Source organism: Hippopotamus amphibius, chromosome 1 (genome assembly GCF_030028045.1).
Source record: "Hippopotamus amphibius kiboko isolate mHipAmp2 chromosome 1, mHipAmp2.hap2, whole genome shotgun sequence".
NCBI classification, from domain to species: domain Eukaryota; kingdom Metazoa; phylum Chordata; class Mammalia; order Artiodactyla; family Hippopotamidae; genus Hippopotamus; species Hippopotamus amphibius.
The window spans coordinates 88,418,504-88,442,996 of NC_080186.1; the positions used below are offsets into that span (position 1 = coordinate 88,418,504).

The 24,493-nt window shown below is 37.2% G+C and overlaps 1 protein-coding gene across 1 annotated transcript; it reads left to right on the plus strand.

Moving 5' to 3' along the window:
- Window positions 1-744: 744 nt before the first annotated feature.
- Window positions 745-19,153, plus strand: VCAM1 (vascular cell adhesion molecule 1). Its single transcript, XM_057743856.1, has 9 exons — window positions 745-930; window positions 1,471-1,746; window positions 4,028-4,348; window positions 5,615-5,881; window positions 9,512-9,787; window positions 11,678-11,998; window positions 12,877-13,143; window positions 14,544-14,810; window positions 18,249-19,153. The coding sequence occupies exons 1-9, from the start codon at window positions 879-881 to the stop codon at window positions 18,386-18,388; spliced, it is 2,187 nt and encodes a 728-aa protein (XP_057599839.1). The 5' UTR covers window positions 745-878; the 3' UTR covers window positions 18,389-19,153.
- Window positions 19,154-24,493: the final 5,340 nt, after the last annotated feature.

A 24,493-nucleotide genomic window follows, 5' to 3' on the forward strand; every position in this document is an offset into this window, starting at 1 on the left:
TTAAGTCTCACGGTCTAAGAGATGTACCACTTCAGATGAATTCCATACATTTGCATTTGTCTGCAAAAGACTTTCAATTATCCAGCAACTGAACCAAAGAATTGGTAACTTTTCTAGAACAAAAGAGGAAAATTCTTTCTCTTGTTTTGGTAGCATTCCTGTATTCTCTACTCAAGAAAATCATTTCAGAAATTTGATGTTTGTTGTCAAAAAAAACTATTTTGTGAATAAAAAGTATAAAACTAAGAAGCGACACTGTCTCCCTTTTAAAAAATAACTCATCAAAAGAAAGGATTTTTCCTTTTTCTTGCAAGAGAAAATTTAGTTTCTGGTTTAGAATTGCAAATATATCTTCATAATGGAGAAAAATCAGTTCACATGACATAGTGATCATTTAGCCACTTCAAAAACTAGAGTGTAATTTACTATTTCTCGCTCTCTCTTTTTCCACATTGGATTCAGAAAGCCTTATTCTGCAACAAGCATTACTTTATATCTTGCATGCAAGGACATTCTTTTGGAATGAAAAATCAGGAAAAGTTTTAATTTTACAGGCTTGGAAGAATTTTCTTTTTCTCAGGCAGAGAGAGTAGTTACAGTACTGGGAGCAATGGAAGGGGTTAATACTGGACTTGGCTGGGTGTCAGTTAAACTTTTTTTCTGGCTCTGCTCCGGGTTTCCCCTTGAAGGGATTTCCCTCCGCCTCTGTGTCTCTGCAACAAGACCCTTTATAAAGAGCAGACTTTCTATTTCATTCCTCACAGAACCTCACTGCCTTTAGGAGCTCAAGACTCTTCCCAGGCACTTTCGGGGGGACAGAAAGAAGGGTTTTGGAACCATTATTTTCTCATAACAACAGCAACTTTTTGCCTAGGAAGATGGCTATGATCTTTGGAGCCTCAAACATACTTTGGATGGTGTTTGCAGTTTGTAAGTTCTTCTCCTTGATTTGTTCCAAATGCTAGCATTCCATTTTAGCCCAGATTTTGCCTTCGGTCAGTTTTGTTATGGTAGTAAAGAAAGGCACTAGGGTTTTTAAAGAGTGGGAGAACTTAATTTAACCTAACTTTTAATGTGCTATTGAGTATTGTTGCATATCATTATATTGTCACAGTTAGAGCTGCAAAGTTGATGTTTTTGGGATACCTTTTTTCCAACATCAAACGAGTAATTGGACTCTATCTCTAGGAAGGTCTGTCTCTTTAGTTTCCTGCACTTGATAATGAGATCAAAGTTAAAAACAACTCTGATAAATGGGCGTCAAGGTCAGAAGTGAGAGTTCTCCTAAGTGAAGATGATTTCAACACCTTCTTTTGGCAGTCACTCCAACGCTGCCTTGAGTTAGCTGAAAGCAGTTTAGGAAAGAGATCAGCCAGATCGTATTTTGGGTGTTATACTAGAACAGAGAAGAAGGAGTAGACTACTAAACAAACCAGTGGTAAGTTTGTTTTCCTCTTTTTGCCTTCACAGCTCAAGCTTTTAAAGTCGACATCTTCCCTGAATCCAGAATTATTGCTCAGATTGGTGACTCCATCTCACTGACTTGCAGCACAACAGCCTGTGAGTCCCCAAAGTTCTCTTGGAGAACTCAGATGGACAGTCCACTGAACGCGAAGGTGAAAAGTGAGGGGACGACATCCACGCTGACCATGCATCCTGTTGATTTGGGGAATGAACACAATTACCTATGCACAGTGACTTGCGGGTCTGAAAAAAGGGAGAAAGAATTCCCAGTCGAGATCTACTGTGAGTACTTTAGAGAATATTTGATTTTCTCTCCATTTTGCTTTAAAGTAAGTTTTTTAAAAGGACAGTTTTAAAAGAAAAAAATGAAAAAAGGTTATTCGTGTCCAGATTCTTGGCTAGAGGACATAGTACACCAAAACAAAACCCAAAAGCAAACAAACAAACAAAACAAAGCCAAAATAAAACAAAACCAGAGACAGCTGAATCTAGCACCAGACCAGAGACCCAAATCTTGGCTTGTATTTCCAACTCTGCCACAAAAATGGTGACCATGGGTAAGACTCGACTTCTCTGGGCTTCAGTTTTCTTAGCCATAAAATGAAGATCTCTAAGGTTTTGTTTATTTTATTTTAAAAAAATTCTATTCAATTATATCCTTATATGTTTACTAGTCCATGTGTCTAAATGACTTATGAATTCCATACGTCAGAGGTTTTCCATTTATTTATTTTTATACAATTTGGTGCTTAAAATTAGTTTAAAGATTAAGCAGGAGATCTATAATTTAGTAATGGCTTCTGTACAAAAGTTTCTTCTTTAGATAGAAAAAAAATAACTGCAAACATTTCACTTATTTGACTTTGGCAGAGATAAATTTAGGAGGTTTTGTTTTTGTTTGTTGCCGTTAAGTCTTAATGCTCAATTGCTCAACCTCAAGGATATTTGTATAATGAGCTAGATTTGCCTTGTGAATGTGAATGACTACCCCTCATTTACCAGTTTACCAAAATGTATCCCAATCCTTTCTCAATCCAGCAAAGAAAGTCAGCAAAAGGAGTGAAAAAATAACCTGAAATAAATCACTGGCATTCTGGTTACTGCTGTTTCCAAAATACTGGAATCCTTGATAGTCACCTCTTCAGGAAGACCTCATTTGATTATCATTTCTGGTTATGTTGCTTTTCTTCTGCTGTAGTGGAGCCCAACTTTGCCCAGGAACCTTAACTGATTCTTCAAGGAGCCCATATGTTGCTAACGCTTCCCAAGAAACTGTGCCTGGCCGGCTGCTTTCAATTATGCTGGTTGTACACGCAGAGTTTATGTCTGTGCAGCCTCCTGAGCTCCTTGAAAGGCCCCCTTATGTAAATACAGGGGAAAGTAGCGCGTTCTTGTATTACCTGACAGCAAACTATGTGGATTATAAGTGCATTTCTTTTAGAATATGAGGGACAGAATTATTGGTGGAAAAATGAAAAATATTGTTTCTTCACGTAGCAAAGCTTTTCCAGTTCCTTTGCCTCTCCTAGCAAGTACCAAATAGTTGAAGATTTAAAAAGCGAAATGAAGGCCCTTCTGGCTTTAATTATCTTGCCTGAAGTTTTTCTTTCTTTCTTTTTTTTCAAGAAAGTCTGTCTTTCATTATGTTTAACAATCCTGTCTCCATTCCACACTTGATTGTAATATTCTTTAGAGCTGGAACCTTTGTATTATTCTTATTTCACAGTCTTGAATTAAGCCACTGTGTTACCATCGTGGTGGTTTGCAAGGAAAAGTAGCCTTGCAAAGAAAGCAATGGCTAACGGAACCAGTGTGTGCCGTGACACTAAAAAGTTCTAGTGGAGTATTAGTTAGACATAGAGTTAGGCATTTTAGAAGGCAAATCTGCCTTCCAGAATTTAAAGATTGCACAGGGGTACCTTTCTGGTGGATGAATGCCTGTCAGAGACACCATTTTCAGAAGCCAATTATTTAGAGTTGTTCTTTTCATTTCTTAGCATACCTTGCCCAGTAACTACTCTTTGCTATGTCAGTCTAGGCCTCAGATTTCTTATCTATAAAATGAAGTATATCTGCCCTCACTCAAATAAGAGAATGTGATATAACATAATAAAAATTTTCCATAGCAGTACAGAATAATAAAAATCCTGAGTTTAAATGCCAGCTTTACCATTACTAGCTGTATGACCTTAGGAAAGTTATGGAAGTTACACTAAGTCTATGTTTTCATATCTATGAAATGTGGTATCTATTTCTTAGGGTTGTTGTGAGGATGAAACAAAGTCACTGATGTTAAATGAACAACACAGTGATGGGCACATCCAATAAACATGAGTTTCTTCTCCCTCCTTTTCCTCTGATAACATGCACCAATGAGTACACGCAGGATCAGAACTGAAGAGCCTACCTAAAACCATGAAAGGCTATTTAAACAATTGATTCTGCTGTATTAAGACTGTAGTCACAAAAATATTAAACTTCGTTTACATGGATTTAAATCAGTAGGGACCTTATACAATGTGAACAAAACGTCCATGTGTGTGTATTTGTTTGAAATTTGCAGCTTTCCCTAAGGACCCAGAGATCCGTTTGAGTGGCCCTCCGGAGATAGGGAAGCCAGTCACAGTCACGTGTTTGGTCCCTGATGTTTACCCACCTGAAAGGCTGGAGATAAAATTACTGAAGGGCAACACTTCCCTGAAGAAACAGGAGTTTCTGGAGCCTTCGGAAATAAAGGCCAAGGAAACGAAGCATTTGGAAGTAACCTTGACTCCTGTCGATGAGGATATTGGGAAAGCTCTTGTTTGTCAAGCTACATTACAGATTAATGCAGTTGATTCTGAATCCCGAGTAAGGGAGACTACAGAAAAACTGCAAGTCTACAGTAAGTACTTGTCTAATGTCTATGGGAATTTAGTCTTGGATGTATACAGCAATAAACTTAGCAGCTAAAGTCAAGAAGAAACGTGTTTGTAGTTTTTGCACCGTTTGGATTCATTGAGAGCATAATTTTTGTCAACAGCATAATTTAATAAAAAGCACACCAAATTTGGGTTGAGAAGAGTTGAGTTTAAATTTTGGCTCCATTAACTGTGTGAATTTGGGTCACTTAATCTCTCAGTCTATCAAATGGGAACAATAATACCACCTGATTGGGTAGTAGGAAATAGGCTCAAGTGATAAAATGTTTTTAATCATGTTTCGTAAACTCTCATACCATGCCTTGAGATATCAAGGTATAGAGATTTTACAAGGTGAGCATTTATTCTGTGTGTGAGTACATATGTGTGTGCTCACCTGGACACATGTGCGTGCAGTGGGAGAGAACAGTGAGGTTTGATTCTCTCCATGCTCCCTGAGACGGCTAGGGGAGTTGAGGCAGCCTTGTAATCCCAAAATGGTGTAGGAGTGGCCTCACTGTGCTCTGTCCTAGGCTAAAATGCTCTGGTCTGCTCTAGAAACCATACTTAAAAGAAGGATTGCCTTCTATAACATATTTAGCCAAAAGGGAATGAGACAGAAAGTTTTTATCAATGTTTTGAGAAGAATAGTCAAAATAGGAGATATTTTTCCTAGAGAATATAAAACTTGGAAACGAGAGCTGTAATTAAGTATTTGAAAGACAGTCATGTAGAAGTGGAATTAGATTTATTCTTTAGCAGTAGAGGACTGAACTATGACCGGTGCATAAAAATTAGTTACGAAGAGGAAGAGTTCAGCTCAATAGAGGAAAAATGTTCTAATAATTAAAGCTGTCCAAAAATCAAATGGACTATATTTCCTATAAGGCAATGGATTGCTTCATGCCATAAGTGTTGAAGCTGACTTGCATGAATATTTGGCAAGGAAGCTGAGGTGGAACTTCTCCCTTACCTGGGAGAAGAAGCCATGTTATTCTAAGGGTTTTTCTTAATTTCTGAGTATCTATGCCCATCTGAAAACAGAAACATCAAAAAAAGTAATTCCATCAAATTAGTCAGAAACTGGATTGACTAATTTTTAGAACTCAGCAATTCTATATACCAGTTTGACAGAGTAAGTTTGTCAAATTTGTGAAAGCATGTAAATACAGTCTATGAGAGAAATACAGCAGCCCTGTTGGACCAAGATGACGCTTAGCAATGATTAATATTGTGCCCTGCCTTCTCAGTCTCACCCAAGGACACAGCTGTATCTGTGAATCCCTCCACAAACCTGCAAGAAGGTGACTCTGTGACGATGACATGTACCAGTGAAGGTCTACCAGCTCCACAGATTTCCTGGAGCAAGAAATTAGATGATGGGAATCTACAGCTCCTTTCTAAGAATGCAACTCTCACTTTAATTGCTATGAGGGTGGAAGATTCTGGAATTTATGTGTGTGAAGGAGTTAATCCAGCTGGGAAGGACAGAAAAGAGGTGAAATTAATTGTTCAAGGTAAGCAGAATGTGAAAAAGCACTCATAAAGGTGCTGTCATTCGGATTTAAGCAATAGTGAAGCAGCTTCAATGCCAAAATTACTTTATTAGGTTTTACTGATGATCCATTTGATTGTCTTGTACTTTGGCACAATTATATGTTCATCTTACTCATGCTTCTTGGAAATCTTTCCTGCCAGATTTTCCACAGTTCTGCTTTTCTGGTTCCTTTCCATTTCTTATCATTCTTTCACAGCCTCATTCCTTAGCTTTCTCTCTTCCTTCTGCCCCCCCCACCCCCAAATAAATTTATTTATTTATTTATCTATTTATTTATTTATATTTTTGGCTATGTTGGGTTTTTGTTGCTGTGCATGGGCTTTGTCTGGTTGTGGAGAGCAGGGGCTTCTCTTCATTGCAGGGCACACGGGCTTCAGTAGTTGCGGCGCACAGGCTTAGTTGCTCCACAGCATGTGGGATCTTCCCAGACCAGGGATCGAACACATGTCTCCTGCACTGGCAGGCTGATTCTTAACCACTGCACCACCTGGGAAATCCTCTTCCTTCTGCCTCTTGAATGTTAGTATTGTCAGGTTCCCACAGCTGGTTCTCCTCACTTCTAACTCTGGACTCCCAAGATTTGAACTGTGTATTATAGTCTACTCTGAAATTCATGTTCCCATTCCATATCACCAAAACCTGTCAGGTCTACCTCAAAATGATCTCTAGAATCTGACCTCTTTTCTTCAACCCTCTTGCCATTGCCTTAGTTTATCATCTCTCACTTGGACTCTTGAGAGATGTTCTTACCAATAAATAACACCCATGGACCACCAGCTATATTCCAGGCACTTTACATATGTTTCCTGTAATCTTTAAGAAATAACTAATGAGTAAGTATTTTATATCCGTTTTACAGATGAGAGAATAGTGTCTCACAGATATTAATAATGACCTTTATTGATTATACATCTAATATTTGCCAGGAATTCTCTTTCCACTTTATAAATGTTCTCTCTTTTGTCTTTAGCACAACCTTATGAGGCGAATAAAACTCAGGTGCAGAATAGTTGACAATTTACCTATAGTCACATAGCTCATTAGTAGCATTTAACATAGACCCATTTAAACCTCAAACTCCATGATTTTTCAGCTACAGCTAATTGTCTTTAAATGGTCACCCTGCTGTCAATCTGTCCCCCAACATAATCCTATGCAATGCTACCAGTCATCTACCTTAAACAAGAAAGGTGCACATTTTATGACTTCAACCAAACCCTAATTCCATATAAATTAAAATTCACATTTCTTAAAATAGTCACATAAAACTCTTTACAATCTAGTCAGAAATGACCTTGCATCTTTGTGGGTGACCTGTGCCTCTGTTTATGCTGTTCCTTCTGCTTGGAATGTCCTTTCCCTTCCTTACCTGGAAAAGTCTTAGCCATCCTTCAAGATCAAGCTCATGTCAGCCTCCCAATTCCAGTTTTTGTTAGGCAAAGCTGGTTGTTGATCCTTTCATGTACATTCAACACTTCTTATGGACTTGTATGCACCTTTGTTCAATTTAACATATATTAATTAAGAGGGTTTGTTCAAGAATTTAAGAATTGTGCTTAGCGCTGGGGATACAGACATAAAAAAAAAAAAAAAATCACATTCAGTGGTTGCCCTGGAGGAACTTACAATCCAGAGACTGGCAGACATATAAGTAGATAATTTAAACATTCTTAGTAAGAGCCAATGCTTATGTAAGTGTATCTTTCCACTAAACTGTAAACTTCTTAAAGTTAGGGTGTGTGTGTGTTTCAATATTTGGGTGCCTGCCACATAATAGATATTGAATGAGTAACTTGTAAACATGGGCAAAACAAAGTTTTAGAATATGAAAATAAGGAGTTTAAACTTGGATGGCTAAAAAGATAAAATTCAAACTCACTCCCCATAGATGAACCCGTTGGGTGTTAGGTTAGCATTCTCAAGAAACTAGGGAAAACATTACACTAATAAAAGCAGGTAAAGCTAATCTTTCATCCTGGAATAACTCCACCCCAAAATAAGCTGTATCCCGTTTCGATGTGAAAAGGAAATGTGTTCTGGGGTTAGGGAGTGCGTTTTGCATCACAGGATACTGACAACCTTAAGTGCTGAAGAGAGAATTGAACTTTCAATGGACCTTTCAGTTACTCTTTCAAGAGCCATGAGTTCACATGGTAACATGCACAGCCACTGTAAAGAATGACCTGAGAACTGTTCACAGACAGGAAGTAGACCTGTAAGTTCTCCATTCTCACACTAGCATATAAGGAATTCAGAAACTCTTGTTATTCTAAATGATCTTTCTCTTTCAAGATCTAATAGCACATCAGTTTATTAAGGTAATTTGAGGAAAGCATTCTTTGGAGGATACTATAATGTCCTTATTAGACAAACCAAACTGCAAAAGAAAAGTGTTCTGGCACAGATGAGAACGCCGCAAAATTTGTGTAGCATATTTGGATTATTTATATGCTGAGATTTCTTTCTTCTGGCTCCAGCCAGCTATTTACACGGGCGATTTTTAGTAATTTTTCTGTGGAGTCTTATCTGTCACTTTCAGAGGTGCCCAACCACTTCCACTTTCGCCAGGGGAATAGAGTCAAGATTTGGAATCCTCCTCTCTCCTTAGACAGCAGTCATCCCAAAACAGCCTGGGTGCCCAATAGGGATGATATGGACAGCCAAAGAGCTTTCCTGGACATTAGAGACGGAAGTTTGTCCTGGCACCTCAGTCTTCAGCCCCTGAATTAATTGTAAAGTATTTTTATATTGTATCAAACAAATTTAAGAGATTGCTTGCATGAGACTTTAATGCTTAGATTTTGACTTTGCTTTAGTGTGATTCTGTGTGACTTTCAATGGTACAACTTTATTCTGTTGATATAGAAGCTACAAGTGCTAGTCTGTTATGGGTATTGCTTGTAATCAGAAGACATATTTGTATAGCTTTTTTTCAGTACTTCTCTTAGATTTTGTTTTATTTCCACATGAGGATGATTTGCTTTAGTTGTTCAAGCAATCAAAAAGCTGGGATCTTGAATCAAACCCCCTGGCTTCAAGTCCTAATTTTGCCACTTGCAAGCTGGGTGAAGTTGTTTATCATTTTTCCTCAAGAAGAAAGAGGAGGAGGAGGTAGGGGAGGAAAATAAGGAGAAGCAGAAGGAGAAACTGAAAGCCAAGGAGAAGAATTAATAGTACCAGTTCAGGAAGTTGTGAGAATTAAAGGAGATAATATATATAATGTGGTTTACACAATGCTTGACACACTGGAACCTGTTATATTTTTGAGTTGTTGTTCCACTGTTATAGGGATTTGATAAACTACATTTTGAATGGAGAATGAATTTCTGTTATAAAAAGATTCCAATCTCTGTCTTGACAAACTTTTATCCTCATTCGTTCTATTGAATGAATGAATCAATAGCGTCTTATGTGTTTGTTCTTAAAAGATGTGGTTTCATTCCTGATGGTCCCAAGGTGGAAAGGAGTAATTTATTCTTGGCACAGATGTTAACTGAAAAGAGGTCAGGGTAAAAAGACCATATACTGAACCATGGTGAAAGAAGAAAAGAATCTTAACTTTTTTTCATCTTGTTCATTTTTCCCCCAGAGAAAATGCCTACTGTAGAGGTCTATCCTGCACCCAAAATTGCTGCTCAGATTGGCGACTCAGTGGTGTTGACATGTGGTGTCACGGGCTGTGAGTCCCCATCTTTCTCTTGGAGAACCCAGTTAGACAGCCCTCTGAACGGGAAGGTGAGGAGTGAGGGGTTCAATTCCACACTGACCCTGAACCCTGTGAAATTTGAGAGTGAAGATTCTTACGTGTGCACCGTGATATGTGGGCATAAGAAACTGGAAAAGGGAATCCAGGTGGAGCTCTACTGTAAGTGGTTTTCAGAATCGTTTACTGTTTTTTGTTGCTGTTGTTGTTCCCAGTTTCATTGGAAGAAACAACGCAAATCTGTGATACATAACAAGATCCTTGTGTTTAGAAAGGGAATAGAACATTGTGAAGGGTTCCTAAATCTCTGAACCAGAATTTTTGATGCAACTTAATGGGCCTAAATCTTAAATACATATCACATACAAACCCAACCTCCACAATCCTTAGTTTGTGTCTTGTCGATACTCTCTCATCATGGACTTGAACACACTGCGTGCTCCCTGCTTCCCATCCCCCTCTGGGTGTACGTGGGGTGTACAGATGTGGTCGTGCACAAGGAGTGGAGTCAGTGCCCGTTTAGATAACGGGGTGGGATGACTGCTGCTCTTTTATTTGAATTGGGGGTGAGGCCCACGCGTACTGTTTTGAAGGCACATTTGAAAGCTGATTGGCAGGATGGGAGAAATGAGGCAATGGGGAGCAGGAGAAAGCCGGGGAGTTAGACTAGTCACCGGGGATGGTCAGAGGCGGCAGCTCAGGTGAAAAATAGAACCAGGAGATTGCACTAGACTTGAGTATTGATTTACACCACATCTGCACACTACACTTTTTTTGGTGTTCTTGTCCCATCAACAAAAGTCCTTTACAGCCGCAAATCTCTATGAATTGACATTGCTGGAGTCCCTCGGCTTATAATGAATGAGGGACAAAATATGCAAAGTGATCATAAAGTTATACTTTGAGAAGGTTAGTCTGCCTTGTTTTTATTCAGCGGAATTCAAGAGAGCAATTGTAGAGATTTTCCTCCAGAAATTCTGCCCAAATTTGTGTTACCCCTCAGGATTTCGTTCAGAATGAGTTAGAGTGTGTCCATAAAGGGATTTGAATCTCTCGAAAGAAGGGTAAATTTATTGCATTATCATATTACCAAGAGTCCAGGACCTGCTGATGTAGGCCTGTTCCCAACAGCAGTGAGAAGCATAGGTCAGCCTTACAGTCATATGGAAACATTAGAGAATGTATCATTTTCACAACATTTTGCTTATGGAGAAAAAAGTTCTAGCATTGCTTTTGCTCTTGATAACCATTTTAATCTCACTTTTATTGATTTGCATACGATGTGTTAGAAATATTATTTAGAATCTAAATCGCTTATAGTTTTTTCTTAACTACAAGTATTATCCAAGGAACATTTAAGACTCTCTGCCTAAACTTGGCCATTGCAAATGAGAATGTCTAAATTGAGAACTGCCCCAGGGTCTACTTTGAGACGAGAGGCTGCATGCTCTGTGAAACCAAGCCTGGGTTCTGAGTTCAGGGAAATAGGAATTCTCATCTCAGCTCAGTGACTTACTAGATATGATGCCAAATGGCAGACTCTTAGCCTCTATAAGTATATAAGTTTCCCTACCTGTAAAATACATTCTCTATAAGTTTTTCTAGCTGTAAAATAAGTTAATACCCATTAGATTAGGCTGTTTTGAAGACTGAGATAATGAACGTTAAGGGACCAGCACACAGTGAATATCCAATACATCATGGAAAATATTTAAAATGTTTAAAATACATAGTTACTGAATAAGACAGTGGAAGCTGATACAACCTTTGAAAAGACCAGTCCGTAGCTGTCAGCAAGACTGTATCACTAGAGAAGAATAAGAAGTATATTTATTACCTGATGATTTGATGTGCTAGGTATTTTTTGTTTCCAGCATTATTTATGTTTAGTGTCATAAATATTTATACTTAGTGTTGTTGTTTCTATAGTAGTGATGGTCCTATCCCAGGTGAATTAAAGCCTGCATTTTGCAACCTTTGCATGTAATAGAGATTAGGTCTGTTTTTCCTTGACTGTCGCATACAAACATGATTTTTGCTTGACATTTGCAGCCTTCCCTAGAGACCCGGAAATTGAGATGAGTGGTCTGTTAGTGAGTGGACACCCGGTCACTGTAAGCTGCCAGGTTCCTGATGTGTATCCTCTTGACCGGCTGGAGATTGAATTGCTTAAAGGGGAGAGTATTCTGAAGAAAAAAATCTTTTCGGAAGATGTAAGTAAGAAAGCCCTAGAGACCAAAAGTTTGGAAATGACCTTCATCCCCACCACTGAAGATACTGGAAAAGTCCTTGTTTGTCTGGCTAAGTTACCTATTGATGAAATGGAATTTGAACCCAAACAAAGGCAGAGTACACAGATACTTGACGTTAATGGTAAGTACACGTGTGATGTATCCACAGCTTAATGTGAATTTTTTTTATCATGGTTGCCAGGCAAGAGTTAACATGAGGTTAATAGTTAAAACCATTGTGAAAAAAATAATTGAAAAGAAACTACAAAATAATGATGGTTATAACAAACCACCTCAGTGCTTAAAACAACTGTTTATTGGCTTATGATTCTAATCTGGCAATTAGGGAAGAGGTCAGAGGGGCAGTTTGTTCATTGTGGTATCAGACGAGCTCATTCGTGCATTGTCAGTCAGTTGGCAGGTCAGTGGGGGATGGTCCCAGGCGGCCTCACTCACAAGTCTGGGCCTTTTCTGGTGTTCCTTGGCCTTTCACTTTCCATGCGGCGTCTCTCAACGAAGGCAGCCTAGGTTTGGTCACCAGAGTGCAGTGTTTCAAGAGGGTGATAATGAAATAGGGCTCTTGGGGCCTGGGCTTGGAAATCCTACAGTGTTACTTCTTCCAGGATATATTGGTCAAAGTTAGTCACAAGGACAGCCTAGATTCAAGAGGTAGAAAGATAGAGTCCACCTTTTCATAGGTGATTCACAGCCATTGTGGTCATCTTTAATGTGCCACAAATGTCAATACACACTGTCATCGACCATCCATTCTTTGATAGCAAGAGAGTTTCTATAGAATTTATTTCCATTGGAAAATATCCATGAGGTGTCCCTATTCTGCTCTCCATCATTCTGTGTCTGCTAAAGGATATAGGGGCAGAAACCTCCTCTGGTAAAGCTACCAAGATTTATAAACTGTTCTAATCCTCTGAATCCATAGCCCAATTTTGCAACATTATTAAAACTCTTTGGAACTCGGGGTATAAAGAGTCAAGCTGACAAGTGTCCCTACCTTTTCAGTTGCTCCCAGGGATACAGCCATTTTGGTCAGCCCCTCTCCTGTCCTGGAGGAAGGCAGTTCTGTGAACATGATATGCTCTAGCGATGGCCTTCCAGCTCCGAAAATCCTGTGGCGAAGGCAGCTGAGTAATGGGGACCTACAGACTCTTTCCGAGAATACAACTCTCACCTTAACATCTACAAAAATGGAAGATTCTGGTATTTATATCTGTGAAGGCATTAACCAGGCTGGAAGAAGCAGAAAAGAAGTCGAATTAATTATCCAAGGTAAGCTAAGTGATTAAATGAATTATTATTGCTAGTCTTGTTTTGGTTGTGTTACTGGTTTTGAACAAAGGCCTTTTTGAAACAAATAAAATTTTTGCTAAGAGAGAATCCATTGAGCGTTTTGAAGAGCTCATGATATTTCCTCTGCATGGAAAGCTTCTGGAATAGTACCCTCATGAACCATTCCAAGTCACTTATCCTAAAATTCTTTCAACCTCAAGCAGAATGCTAGCTCCAGGGACTGTGCCAAGAGTTCCAGTTACACTTACAAGGCATTGACTATGGTGTTGAAATGAGGATAGGAAGATGTATATATGTATTTTGAAGTTACTTAGGACTAAAGCCACCTTATCTAGCTGGATTAAACTCTGAGTGGTATCACAAGATGCCTGTTAGTATTTGCTTAAAGCCTAAGAAGACACTTAAACCTTTTATAAATTCTGAGATTGAGTAGCAGTGACCATGCCCTCTGGTTTATCAGTTTAGAATTACTAGGGTGGATGAAGTTAGCAGATCCAGACCCATTCTCTCCAGGATGGAGAAGTAAGACTGAAAACAAAACAATTCCTAGTTGACAGGTTAAAGCCGTAGCCAGTTTTGGGCAAAATCATAAAGTGATCAATTTGGATTTCCCTCATACCTTCCCTTTTGGGGTTCAAGGTCCTCTTCTTCACTAGGGCTGTCAATTCCTCTCTTACCCCTTGGTATTATTACTACTACGGTATTAGTGACTTTCTTGTTACCTCATTACGACAATAATTTGCATTTTAAAGGAAAAACCTTGGAAGGGCAATGCACTACCTTAAAGAAAGCCCCTAGGATGTAGCTCTGGTTGGGGAAGGAGTATCAAATCAAGTCACAAAACAGATGAACTTAATGGGACTTTCACTTATGAAATGGTGATGTGGTACCTCCCTCCATGGGTTGTGTGTTAACAGAGAGGTTGTATGTCAAGTACTTAGCCCAGGGTAACAATTGGTGTTGTTAAGGACTGTAAGCACAGCTTAATTCCTTAATCTGGGATGGCCCAGCTCAAAAGTCAGAAGCCTTTAAAAGCCTTTATACCTAAAGAAATGTTTGCAGAACAGTGTAACCAAAAAAAAAAAAAAAAAAAGTTCTTCGCATTTGAAATCTACAGCTGTTTTTAAATACTTATTCGTTGGCTAGGCTGGGTAAAGAATTATATTAAGGGACATGAAAGAAGCATAAGAGATATCTTAAAAATGTGATCATTTACAACAATCCAGTAAATGCTTGACTTCTGTAATTGCCTCTCTAATAATTTAATGCAAACAGTAAGCACAAATACCATCTTGACAGCGATTGTTACTGTCAATAAATTAATATGGGATTGGTTTATATTTCATTCAATCAGAGGTATCTTTAAATTCTTTCTACAGTTGCTCCAAAAGATGTACGACTTACAGCTTTTCCTTCTGAGAGTGTCAAGGAAGGAGACAAGGTCATTATCTCCTGCACATGTGGAAATGTTCCCCAAACTTTGATAATCCTGAAGAAAAAAGCAAAGTCGGGCTACATAGAGCTAAAGTCTACAGATGGTGCATATACCATCCACAGGGCCCAGTTAGAGGATGCGGGAGTATACGAATGTGAATCTAAAAATGAAGTTGGCTTGCAATTAAGAAGCCTAACACTTGATGTTAAAGGTTTGTTTTTTATTTTTATTTTTTATAATTTTTTATAATTGGTCAGAAGCTTGGTGGATTGTAAAGAATTTCAAGGTTTAGGTGAAGGAGTTGGCAAAATGGAACTGAATTCCATGTTGATTATGGTTATTTCTTAGTGTTTCCTAAAATGATCACACACAGCTGCTCTATCCTATGGAGTTCAGCCAGGAAGTTGACATTAATCATTGGTCAGTGCAGAATTCCCATTTGCTTTTTTAAATGTTGACAATTCATCATTGGTCTCAGAGGTCTTGCATTTCCTAAGCATTTAAATGTATTTCAAAACCTCTCCCTGAGGGTTATGAGGAAACTAAAGAAGTAGAATTGGCACATGGAAAAAGAAAGTTTCTCTCCAGACCCTTTTCCTTCCTACCAGAAGAGAGTGCCACTCTCTGAACACAAAGTAACTGCATATTTTCTGGATTGACTCTTTTGAGGATAATAATTGAGAGTGTTGATTTTAATGCTGAACAACATAAAGGAATCTCTAGACTATAGAATTGCCTCCTTAGAAAATCCAAGCTCCTTGTCCATTCTACCCTATTCTGACAGAAAGAGGGAGGGAGGGGGCAATGGCCTCCTAAGCTCTCCTGTGAACGCACAGTAGATCTGTTGATCTTATCATTGGAAGCAGAATAAGTCAGCCTTTACTACTCCCTCTCCCAGTCCTTGAGCGCTAACGAGCTCCCATTGTGTGTTGGAAGCCAAACTTGAAGTGAACATGATTGCAAACAAATACCAACTCCTAAGAGCCTCTGGCACTGGGCTCTCAGAGTTAGCAACTACTCATCTAAAGAAAATTTAAACCTGGGTCAGAAAAATGGGTAAAAATTTTACTCATCTGGCCAAATTTCTCAAGATTACAAGCTTTACTATATGTTTTCTGTCTTCACAGTAGCTCCTTGAAGCATGACAATATCAATACATCCATCTAGAAATGTTGAAAGAAGGGGAAAATATCATGATTATGTGTAAAACTTTTAGTCATCCACTTGCAGTGATTATCCTGAAAAGACTTAATCTGGCCAATGAAGTTACTATGTGTTCAAAGAATGGAACATTTACCTTGCATCGTGTTCCTCAAAATGACACAGGGGGTGTATGTAATCAGTGCTTCTAATGAGTTTGGGGATGTTTCTGGACCAACTGAGATCTCAGTTATGTGTAGTTTGAAATGCACTTATTCCTATGTAATCCTCGATGCCTCCAGACCACCTTTAATTAAGCCTAGTCCCAGGAACTTGGACTCCTAACATTTTTATAATTCTTTTTGTAGTTAATGATTCTCTTTTATAGACATATCAAAGCTGCTTCACCACTTTTTAACTTTCTCATACATTGTTGTCTTTTCTAATTGCTTCATTAAGTTAGTAACTTACATATTTGCCATTTTGCACTCATTACTTAAATGAACAATTAAAGCACATTAGGCACTCAGCTAGAACCCCCAAACTACGCGTTAAAATGACAACAAATGAATGGAGACAAAAATTTGATATTTTTCCTGGGAATTTTCAACTAGTCATCCTTTGTATTTAGTTGAGTTTAGAAACTAATTTTGGCTTGTTTTGTTTTACAAATACATTTACTTGAAAGTATTTCAATGATAGAAATGGTTGGGAGTATTTAGGATTTTCAGTGTTGAAACAACTAATAGAAAATGTTGCCCTGGTAACCAATTCAGCAGCAAATTTGTATTTTACTGCAGATGCCTGAGGGGAAAACTGAAGGCAAAAGATAATATTCATTAAATTGAAAAGAAAACAATAGGAGCAGAAATACCATTGCCCAGCATGTCATCAATATTGTTGCCTAACCATAATTATGATAATGGAAATTCCATTAAAATATTACCCTTATACTCTTAGTTCAACTCTAGCAAGGGAAAGTAGAAAAATAAGGCAATTATCATTATGCTTATGGTGAAGTGTTTTTGAGTTCAATAATTCAAAAACATGGCTTTCCCATCATCTGACCCTAGTGATTCTTTTCTTGGTTGACTTCCAGTGATTAGAAATTCCTAGAGGTAAAGCAATGATTATCAATGTCAAATCACTCATTTCTTCCAGGACTGAGACAATGTATATGCCACTTGAAGAAATTTAATATTTGTGAGGTCACACAGTGCTGTGCAAACATAAATATAAATAGAGATGAAACTCCAGTAAATACCATGTTATCTTCAGATATTCTTATGAGGTTAAGATGTTGAATAGTATTGTAGCTATCAGATGATTTTTAGTAGAGCAGAAGGAGCACTAATTTTAAAGGTTTTGTATACTATTACCTTATATATCCAATTTACAACTAAATGAAAAAATGACAGGTTGTAGAAAGAAAAAAATATATTACTATTCAAAAGATATTTATTGGGTGCAAGCTACTCCAAGCAGTGAGCCAGGTACTGGCTATTCAGTGGTGGATCAAAAAGAAACTAGATACATGTCCTTATGTAAATCACAGTCTGAAGGAGGAAGCCAAAATTAATAGATAATCAAACAAATGTATATTTAACTATATATGTTTATTTATATTTAAGATAAACTATAGATATTACCTATAATTAAACATTTCAATGTACTACTATACATGGTATGCACATAACTATGCGTAAATATACATAACTACACATAAAGGTTATACTAACATTTAACTCTAAGCTGTGATAAGAGCTATGGAGGGAAAATGTAGTGGGTTATAGGAGTATTATATATTAGGGAAAAAAGTATATTAGGGTTTCTTATTGAGGCTGGAGGAGATGCAGGTCAGAGAATGCCTCTGAGTAAGTAACATCTAAGCTAAAATATAATGCTAACCAAAGAACTTCATATTATCAAGAAGTGATATAAATGCTGAAGAGGAGTAATGTATATTAAGATGCACTACTTCAGAGATACAAAATATAAAGTTTTCTATATGTATCTAGAAAAGCCATTGGCAGGATTTCTTTCCCTTACTATTTTATATGTGGTATTTCACTGCAGTGGTTACATTCTAGGAGTTACATGGCTCTTCTTGGAGAGCTGGTTAGTTATTTTACCTCACAATGATCAGAGTCCTAGTTCTTTAGTATATATTTATATTTCCCAAAGCAAACACTCTTCTCCAAATTCTTGCTCTTCTAAATGAGCCCCAAAATGTTGTGCCCTTCCTTCCATTCTGCTATTGAAACTGAATCTATTTCAATCCAAGTTTGTGGAAGTCAACAACTCTCATCATGACCACAGCAACCGCTAACTGATTATTGGAATAATTCAAAGAAATATGCATTTTGGGTCCTATTGGTTCTTATCACTACTCGGATTCACTTCTCTTTAGAGAACTAATTGTACTATTAAAATAAAACATGTAACTATTATTATTAAACAATTTCTTTTTGTACTAGACATTAATTGCATCCATTTTGTTCTTTTCCAGGAAGAGAAAGTAACAAGGACTATTTTTCTCCTGAACTTCTCGTGCTCTATTGTGCATCCTCCTTAATAATACCTGCCATTGGAATGATTATTTACTTTGCTAGAAAAGCCAACATGAAAGGGTCATACAGTCTTGTATAAGCACAGAAATCAAAAGTGTAGCTAATGTTTGAAATGTTCAATTAGAGACACTATTTATTAGTTCAAATCTTCAATACTGCTCATCATTCCATAGGGAAAACAACAAGCTAGGAGTCCAGACTTCCTTGAATGTGGTGAACTCTCGGAAAGAAATGGCTGCCTATGCCTCTTGCTGTGGGCAAAAAGCCAAAGGAAAACTTCTGCCTGGAAAATAGGCGCTACCATTGAGGTGTGATGACCGGAGTAGTTTCTTGATGTGTACATACAATAACATGATTTGTATATATGTAAAATAAAACTATGCCCATAGCAAGATTGCTTGGAATATCAGCATCCTATAGTCACGTTTCTAAAGTTAAAATGTTGCTTGGAATGATTGTTATAACTTAATGCCTCTTAATATTGATTGGCAGCTGAACTATGTCATCTTTTTAATATTTTATTTCCTTTAACAACATTTTATTCCTATAAAGTTCATAGACAACAATTTCATGTTTTGTAAAGGATGCCAGGGTTTTATATTGTTATAAGCAAACAATAAACCAAGAGGGCACTGGGTTGACTTTCAGGTACTAAATGCTTCAACCTATGCTGTAATGCTTGACTGGATTTCTCTGGATGGTGCTGATATGGTACGGAGATGTTTTATGATGTTTGTTCATCAACGTCTTGTGTAACTTTCCCAATGTGGTCTAAAAATGTAACTTCTTTTGATTTTCTTTTGTAAACGTTTAGGGGTTTTGTATAGTAAAGTGATAATTTCTGGAATTGAAAGAGTTGTGTGTTTATTTATTATAAATTGCCTCCTTTAATCATGTTGTAGCTCTTTTTGAAATGTCAGGTTCCAAGACCAAAGAGGTCAAACCCATAGAAATAATAAGCCAATAGCTGAAGTGCAGTCCTCAGATGACTTTTATCAGAATCACCATGGGAACTTGACAAACATTCACTTTCTTGGGGCCATCCTAACCTATTGAATTGAAATATCTGGTTTTGTGACCTTGGAATCTGCAATTAAAAGAGAAACTTTAAATATAGTATACACAGAAAGAGTGAATGCGGATGAACATGTACATGTTAAACGGCAACAAGTAAATACCTGTATGCACCACTAATGCCAAGAGATAGAGCCTTTCTATTCTTCAGAGCCTCTTAGATGCCACTCACTGAGTGTGGCTCCCTTACTGAGGCATAAACAATATCTGGAATTATACATTAACCATTCTCTTTCTTTCTTTGGAAATTTTATACCTATATAGGAAACCTCAAGTAGAACATTATTTTGCTTACCAGCTTTTTAATTTTGCACAAATATAATCAAATGGTATATTTATCTATGACTTTATTTTTTCACTCAAAATTATGTTTTTGCATAATTAATCCATATTGTTGTATTTAGCTTTGCATATTCATTATAAGATTTTACTGCAGTTTATTTATACATTCTACTGTTGATGGATATTTGGGCTGTTTCCAGTTTTTACAATACTGATCAAAGCTTCTATAAACACTGTTTTACATGTTCCTGACTAACGTGTAAGAATTAACTTAGGGTGCAATAACTCTTCTAAAGTGTATACATTCTAATGAAGTTACTGAGTTGTAGGAAATATACACTTTCGGGTTTATAAGGAAAGACAAACTATCTTCTGAAGTGGTTGAAATAATTTATACTCCCACCAGCAGTGAAGAAGAGTTTGCCTTACCATACGGCTTACCAAAATTTGGCATTGTCTGACTTAAAAATTTGCCTTCCTAATGGGTATAAAATGATTTCCCATAATGGCTTAAATTTGCATTTTTCTGATTGCTAGTGAGGTTGAACATCTTTTCATACATTTAAGGACTCCCTGTGTTTAGAATCATTTGAACTGGATACACACACACACACATATATGTACATATACACATATATATATATATCCATATATATATTCTGGATACTAGTCCTTTGTTGTTTTCCTGTATGTATTTTTCTAGCTTTATAGTTTTAGATCTTATGTTTAAGTCGGTCTACTTTAAGTTGACTTTTGTGTATGGTGTAAAATAATTTCATCTGTTCTCTACTCCATCTTTCCTTTCCTTCTGGCTTCTTTTGGATTGATTATTATATTTTTAGCAATTACATTTTATCCTTTTTATTGGCTTACTAGTTATTACTCTTTTTGTTTTTAGTAGTTGCTTTAAGGTTCATAGTACATGTCTTTAACTTATCACAGTTTACTATTTCACCGCTTCACATATGAGAACTTTATAATAGTATATTTTATATCTCCTCTTTCCAGCCCCAGTGCTGATACTTTTATTCTACAGGTGTAATAAACCCCACAATATGTTGTGTTTGTTTTTTTTTACTTTAAACAGTCAATGATCTTTTTAAAATTAATTTTATTTATTTATTTATTTATTGGCCGTGTTGGTTCTTTGCTGCTGCACGCAGGCTTTCTCTAGTTGCGGCAAGCGGGGGCTACTCTTCATTGCAGTGCATGGGCTTCTCATTGCGGTGGCTTCTCTTGTTGTAGAGCACAGGCTCTAAGCCCATGGGCTTCAGTAGTTGTGGCATGCGGGCTCAGTGGTTGTGGCTCGTGGGCTCTAGTGCGCAGACTCAGTAGTTGTGGCACATGGGCTTAGTTGCTGCACGGCCCGTGGAACCTTCCTGGACAAGGATTTGAACCCATGTCCCCTACATTGGCAGGCAGATTCTTAACCATTGTGCCACCAAGGTAGTCCAATGATCTTTTAAAGATATTTGAAAATTAAGAAATTTTTTTGTATTTGGCCGCATATTCACCATTTCCAGCACTCATCATTCTTTTCTGTAGATTCAGATTTTCCTCTGCCATTATTTCCCTTCTTTAACAACTTCCTTTAACATTTCTCATAGTACATACATGTTTGCTGGTGATGAATTATTTGCTGAGAAAGTCTGGGTTTTTTTTTTTTTTTTTCTGAGTTTCATTTTGAAAGACAGTGTTTTTAAATTAATAATTTCATTAACAAATTTATACATTCAGATGGTTATGCTATTTTCTAAACATACACTAATTATGCTCCATTAAATTGCAATGTACTCAGAAACAGTCTGGTATCATTCTGTTGCCTCACATGAGTTTTCAGGACAGTAATTTCCTCCAACGTGAAAGTTCGTCAAATAAGTTATCAGAGAATTGTATTGGTATAGAATTTTAGGTTGGCAGGGGTTTTCTTGTTTTTGTTCTTTAGAAGTGTTTTTCTGTCTTCTAAATCTGCTTATCTTTGTTCTTTTAATGTAACATCTTTTTTTAGCTCTGTTTGTTTCTAGGATATTTTTAACACAGGCTTTAGGAAATTTGATTATGATGTGCCTTCCTATAGTTATCTTTATGATTTTTTTTGTATTTGATAGATTCTTAGATCTGTGACTTTATAGTTTGCATTAAATTGGGGAAAATTTCAACCATTATTTCGTCAAAAAAATTTTTTTCTGTACCACCTACCCCTTCTGTTTCGAAAACTCTGATACAAATACATAAGGGTGCTTGGCCTTGTCCCATAGCTCACTGATGTTCTGCTTATTTGTTCTAGTCTTTTTCCTATTTGTGTTTTATTTTGAATAGTTTCAATTGCTATTTTTTCATGTTTACTAATCTTTTCTTCTAGGTAGTTTAATCTGCTATTAACCACATCTGGGTTGTATGTGTGTGTTTAAATCCCAGACATTGTAGTTTTCATGGCTAGTAGTTCTACTGCATCTTCACTTGCCATGCTCAAGTTTCTTTCATCTTCTTGAGTGTATTGGATATCATTATAATAACTTTTAATATTCTTGTTGCTAATTCTATCATACGCATCATTTCTGTGTCTGTTTCTATTGATGGACTCATTTCCTTAATGTTAGTCATATATTCCTGCTTTTTTGTGAGTCTTAAGTGTTTTTATCAGATGCAAGACCTTGCAGATTTTATCTTGCTTGGTGCTGGATGTATTTGTATTCTTATAAATATTCCTGAGCTTTTCTTCTAGGTCATAGCTAAGTTATTTGGAGAACTGTTGACCCTTCTGAGGTATGTTTCTTTGTTTGTTTTTAAGTATTGTTGTGTGGGACTGGAGCAACCTTTAATCTAGGGCTAATGTTCTTTTATTACTGAATCAATACTCTTTTGAGTATTCTACCTGCTATGCCATGATTTATAAGTTTTTCTTGTTGGAGGGAGCACTAACTATTCTTTGTCCTGTGGAACCCCAAGCATTGTTTCCCTTGTTCTTATTAGGTGGTTCTTTCCTGCAGATGTGGGTAGTTTTCTTACATAGGAGACTGTAATAGCCCAGCCTGAGAAAGACTTGAAGATTTTCTGAAGATTTCCAGAGCTCTCTCTGTGTAGCTCTCTCCTCTCTGGAACTCTGTGCTGCACACTTTACCAACCCTAGCCTCTTTCAACTTCTAAAGCATTCTCAGTTTCAGGAAGTCACTCTGTCTAGGTTCTCTTTCTCCTGGAGTTATAGCCTGGAAACTCTCTCCAGGCAGTAAATCTGGGCAAAGAGAAGACTTTGATTATTTGCTTCCACTCTTGCAGATATCACTATCCTTTGCAATCTCCTATGCAATAAATGAAAACCATTGTTTCATATATATTCTCTGGTTTTGTCATTGTTTCAGTTGTAATAGTAAGTACAACCCCTTATCTTGGCAAGAAGTAGAAGTCTGAACTCACTTTTTTTTTTTTTAAGATTATTTATTTATTTTTGGCTGCATTGGGTTTTCATTGCTGTGTGTGGGCTTTCTCTAGTTGTGGCTAGTGGGGGCTACTCTACATTGTGGTGTGCAGGCTTCTCAGTGTGGTGGCTTCTCTTGTTGTGGAGTACAGGCTCTAGGCACGTGGGCTTCAGTAGTTGTGGTGCATGGGCTCAGTAGTTGTGGCTTGTGGGCTCTAGAGCACAGGATCAGTAGTTGTGGTGCACGGGCTTAGTTGCCCCATGGCATGTGGGATCTTCCTGGACCAGGGCTTGAACCCGTGTCCCCTGCATTGGCAGAAGAATTCTTAACCACTGTGCCACCAGGAAAGTCTGTGAACTCACTTTTAATCAAGGACTACTGCTAGAAACACTCTCTAGAAATTACATCTCTATTTGTTGTAGGAATACTTTTATATTTTGTATTTTACATTTCTCTACTCCACATTATAAGCATCCATATGAGAGATTAATTTTAGAATACAATGCAGGAAACAACATTTACCTGAAGAAATTAGTTTTTTTCTAAATCATGAGGAAGGAGATTAATAGAAAAGACCTGTTTTTCTTTATTCATTGATCAACCAAGAGATTCTTTGTCAAATTTGTATCTTAACTGCAGCATCTGTGTGATATTTTATGGACTATTTTGTTTGTTTGAATGCTCTTTTCCCCTTGGTTACATCTAAACCAGTTTACATTTTCTTCTGGCTCTTGTGCCTTTTCCTTACATTCGTATTTTATTATTTAATTAAATGCTTTTCATAAGTTGTCTCAAATATTTTATGGAAAGGCCAGTTTACAAAGATGTAAATCAAAACTCAAAATATTTGGTATATATGTGGTACACTGAAAGCATAAACATGAACAAAGTAATCTAGATGAATTCTTTATATTAACTCTCTCTATTGGAGAACAAGACCCATGGAGTTGGTGAACAGGATGAATGTGGTTGGAAAAGAAGATAAGAATTCTCTGGAGCTGAAGTGCTGTCCACTGAGGAGGGTTCTAGATCAAATGTCATTGTGAAGATCAGCGATATTTGGGGCACTAGGAAGAAATGAATGCCTCAGGCTGTGGTTTGGAGAGTGATAAGTACACTGAAAAAGAGAAATTGGAGCTGAAGGAAAGCCTTGTTTTTTTCACAATGTTGCTAAGAAGGAACTCTGATCTCTTGTGTTTTATGATACATGTTGTGCTACTTGTGTGTCTGATAATCTAATCAGAGACTGTGGGTGTGTAAAAGTGTCTGTCTCAACTGGTAAGCTTCAAAGAGGGCCAGTAACATTCTATCACTTTGAGTCTCTTTAAATAGGTCCATTTATGGGAGGGATATAATGTTTCATTAAAATGACTTTTCTGAGTAAAACAATGTAGATAATGTTATAGCGAGTA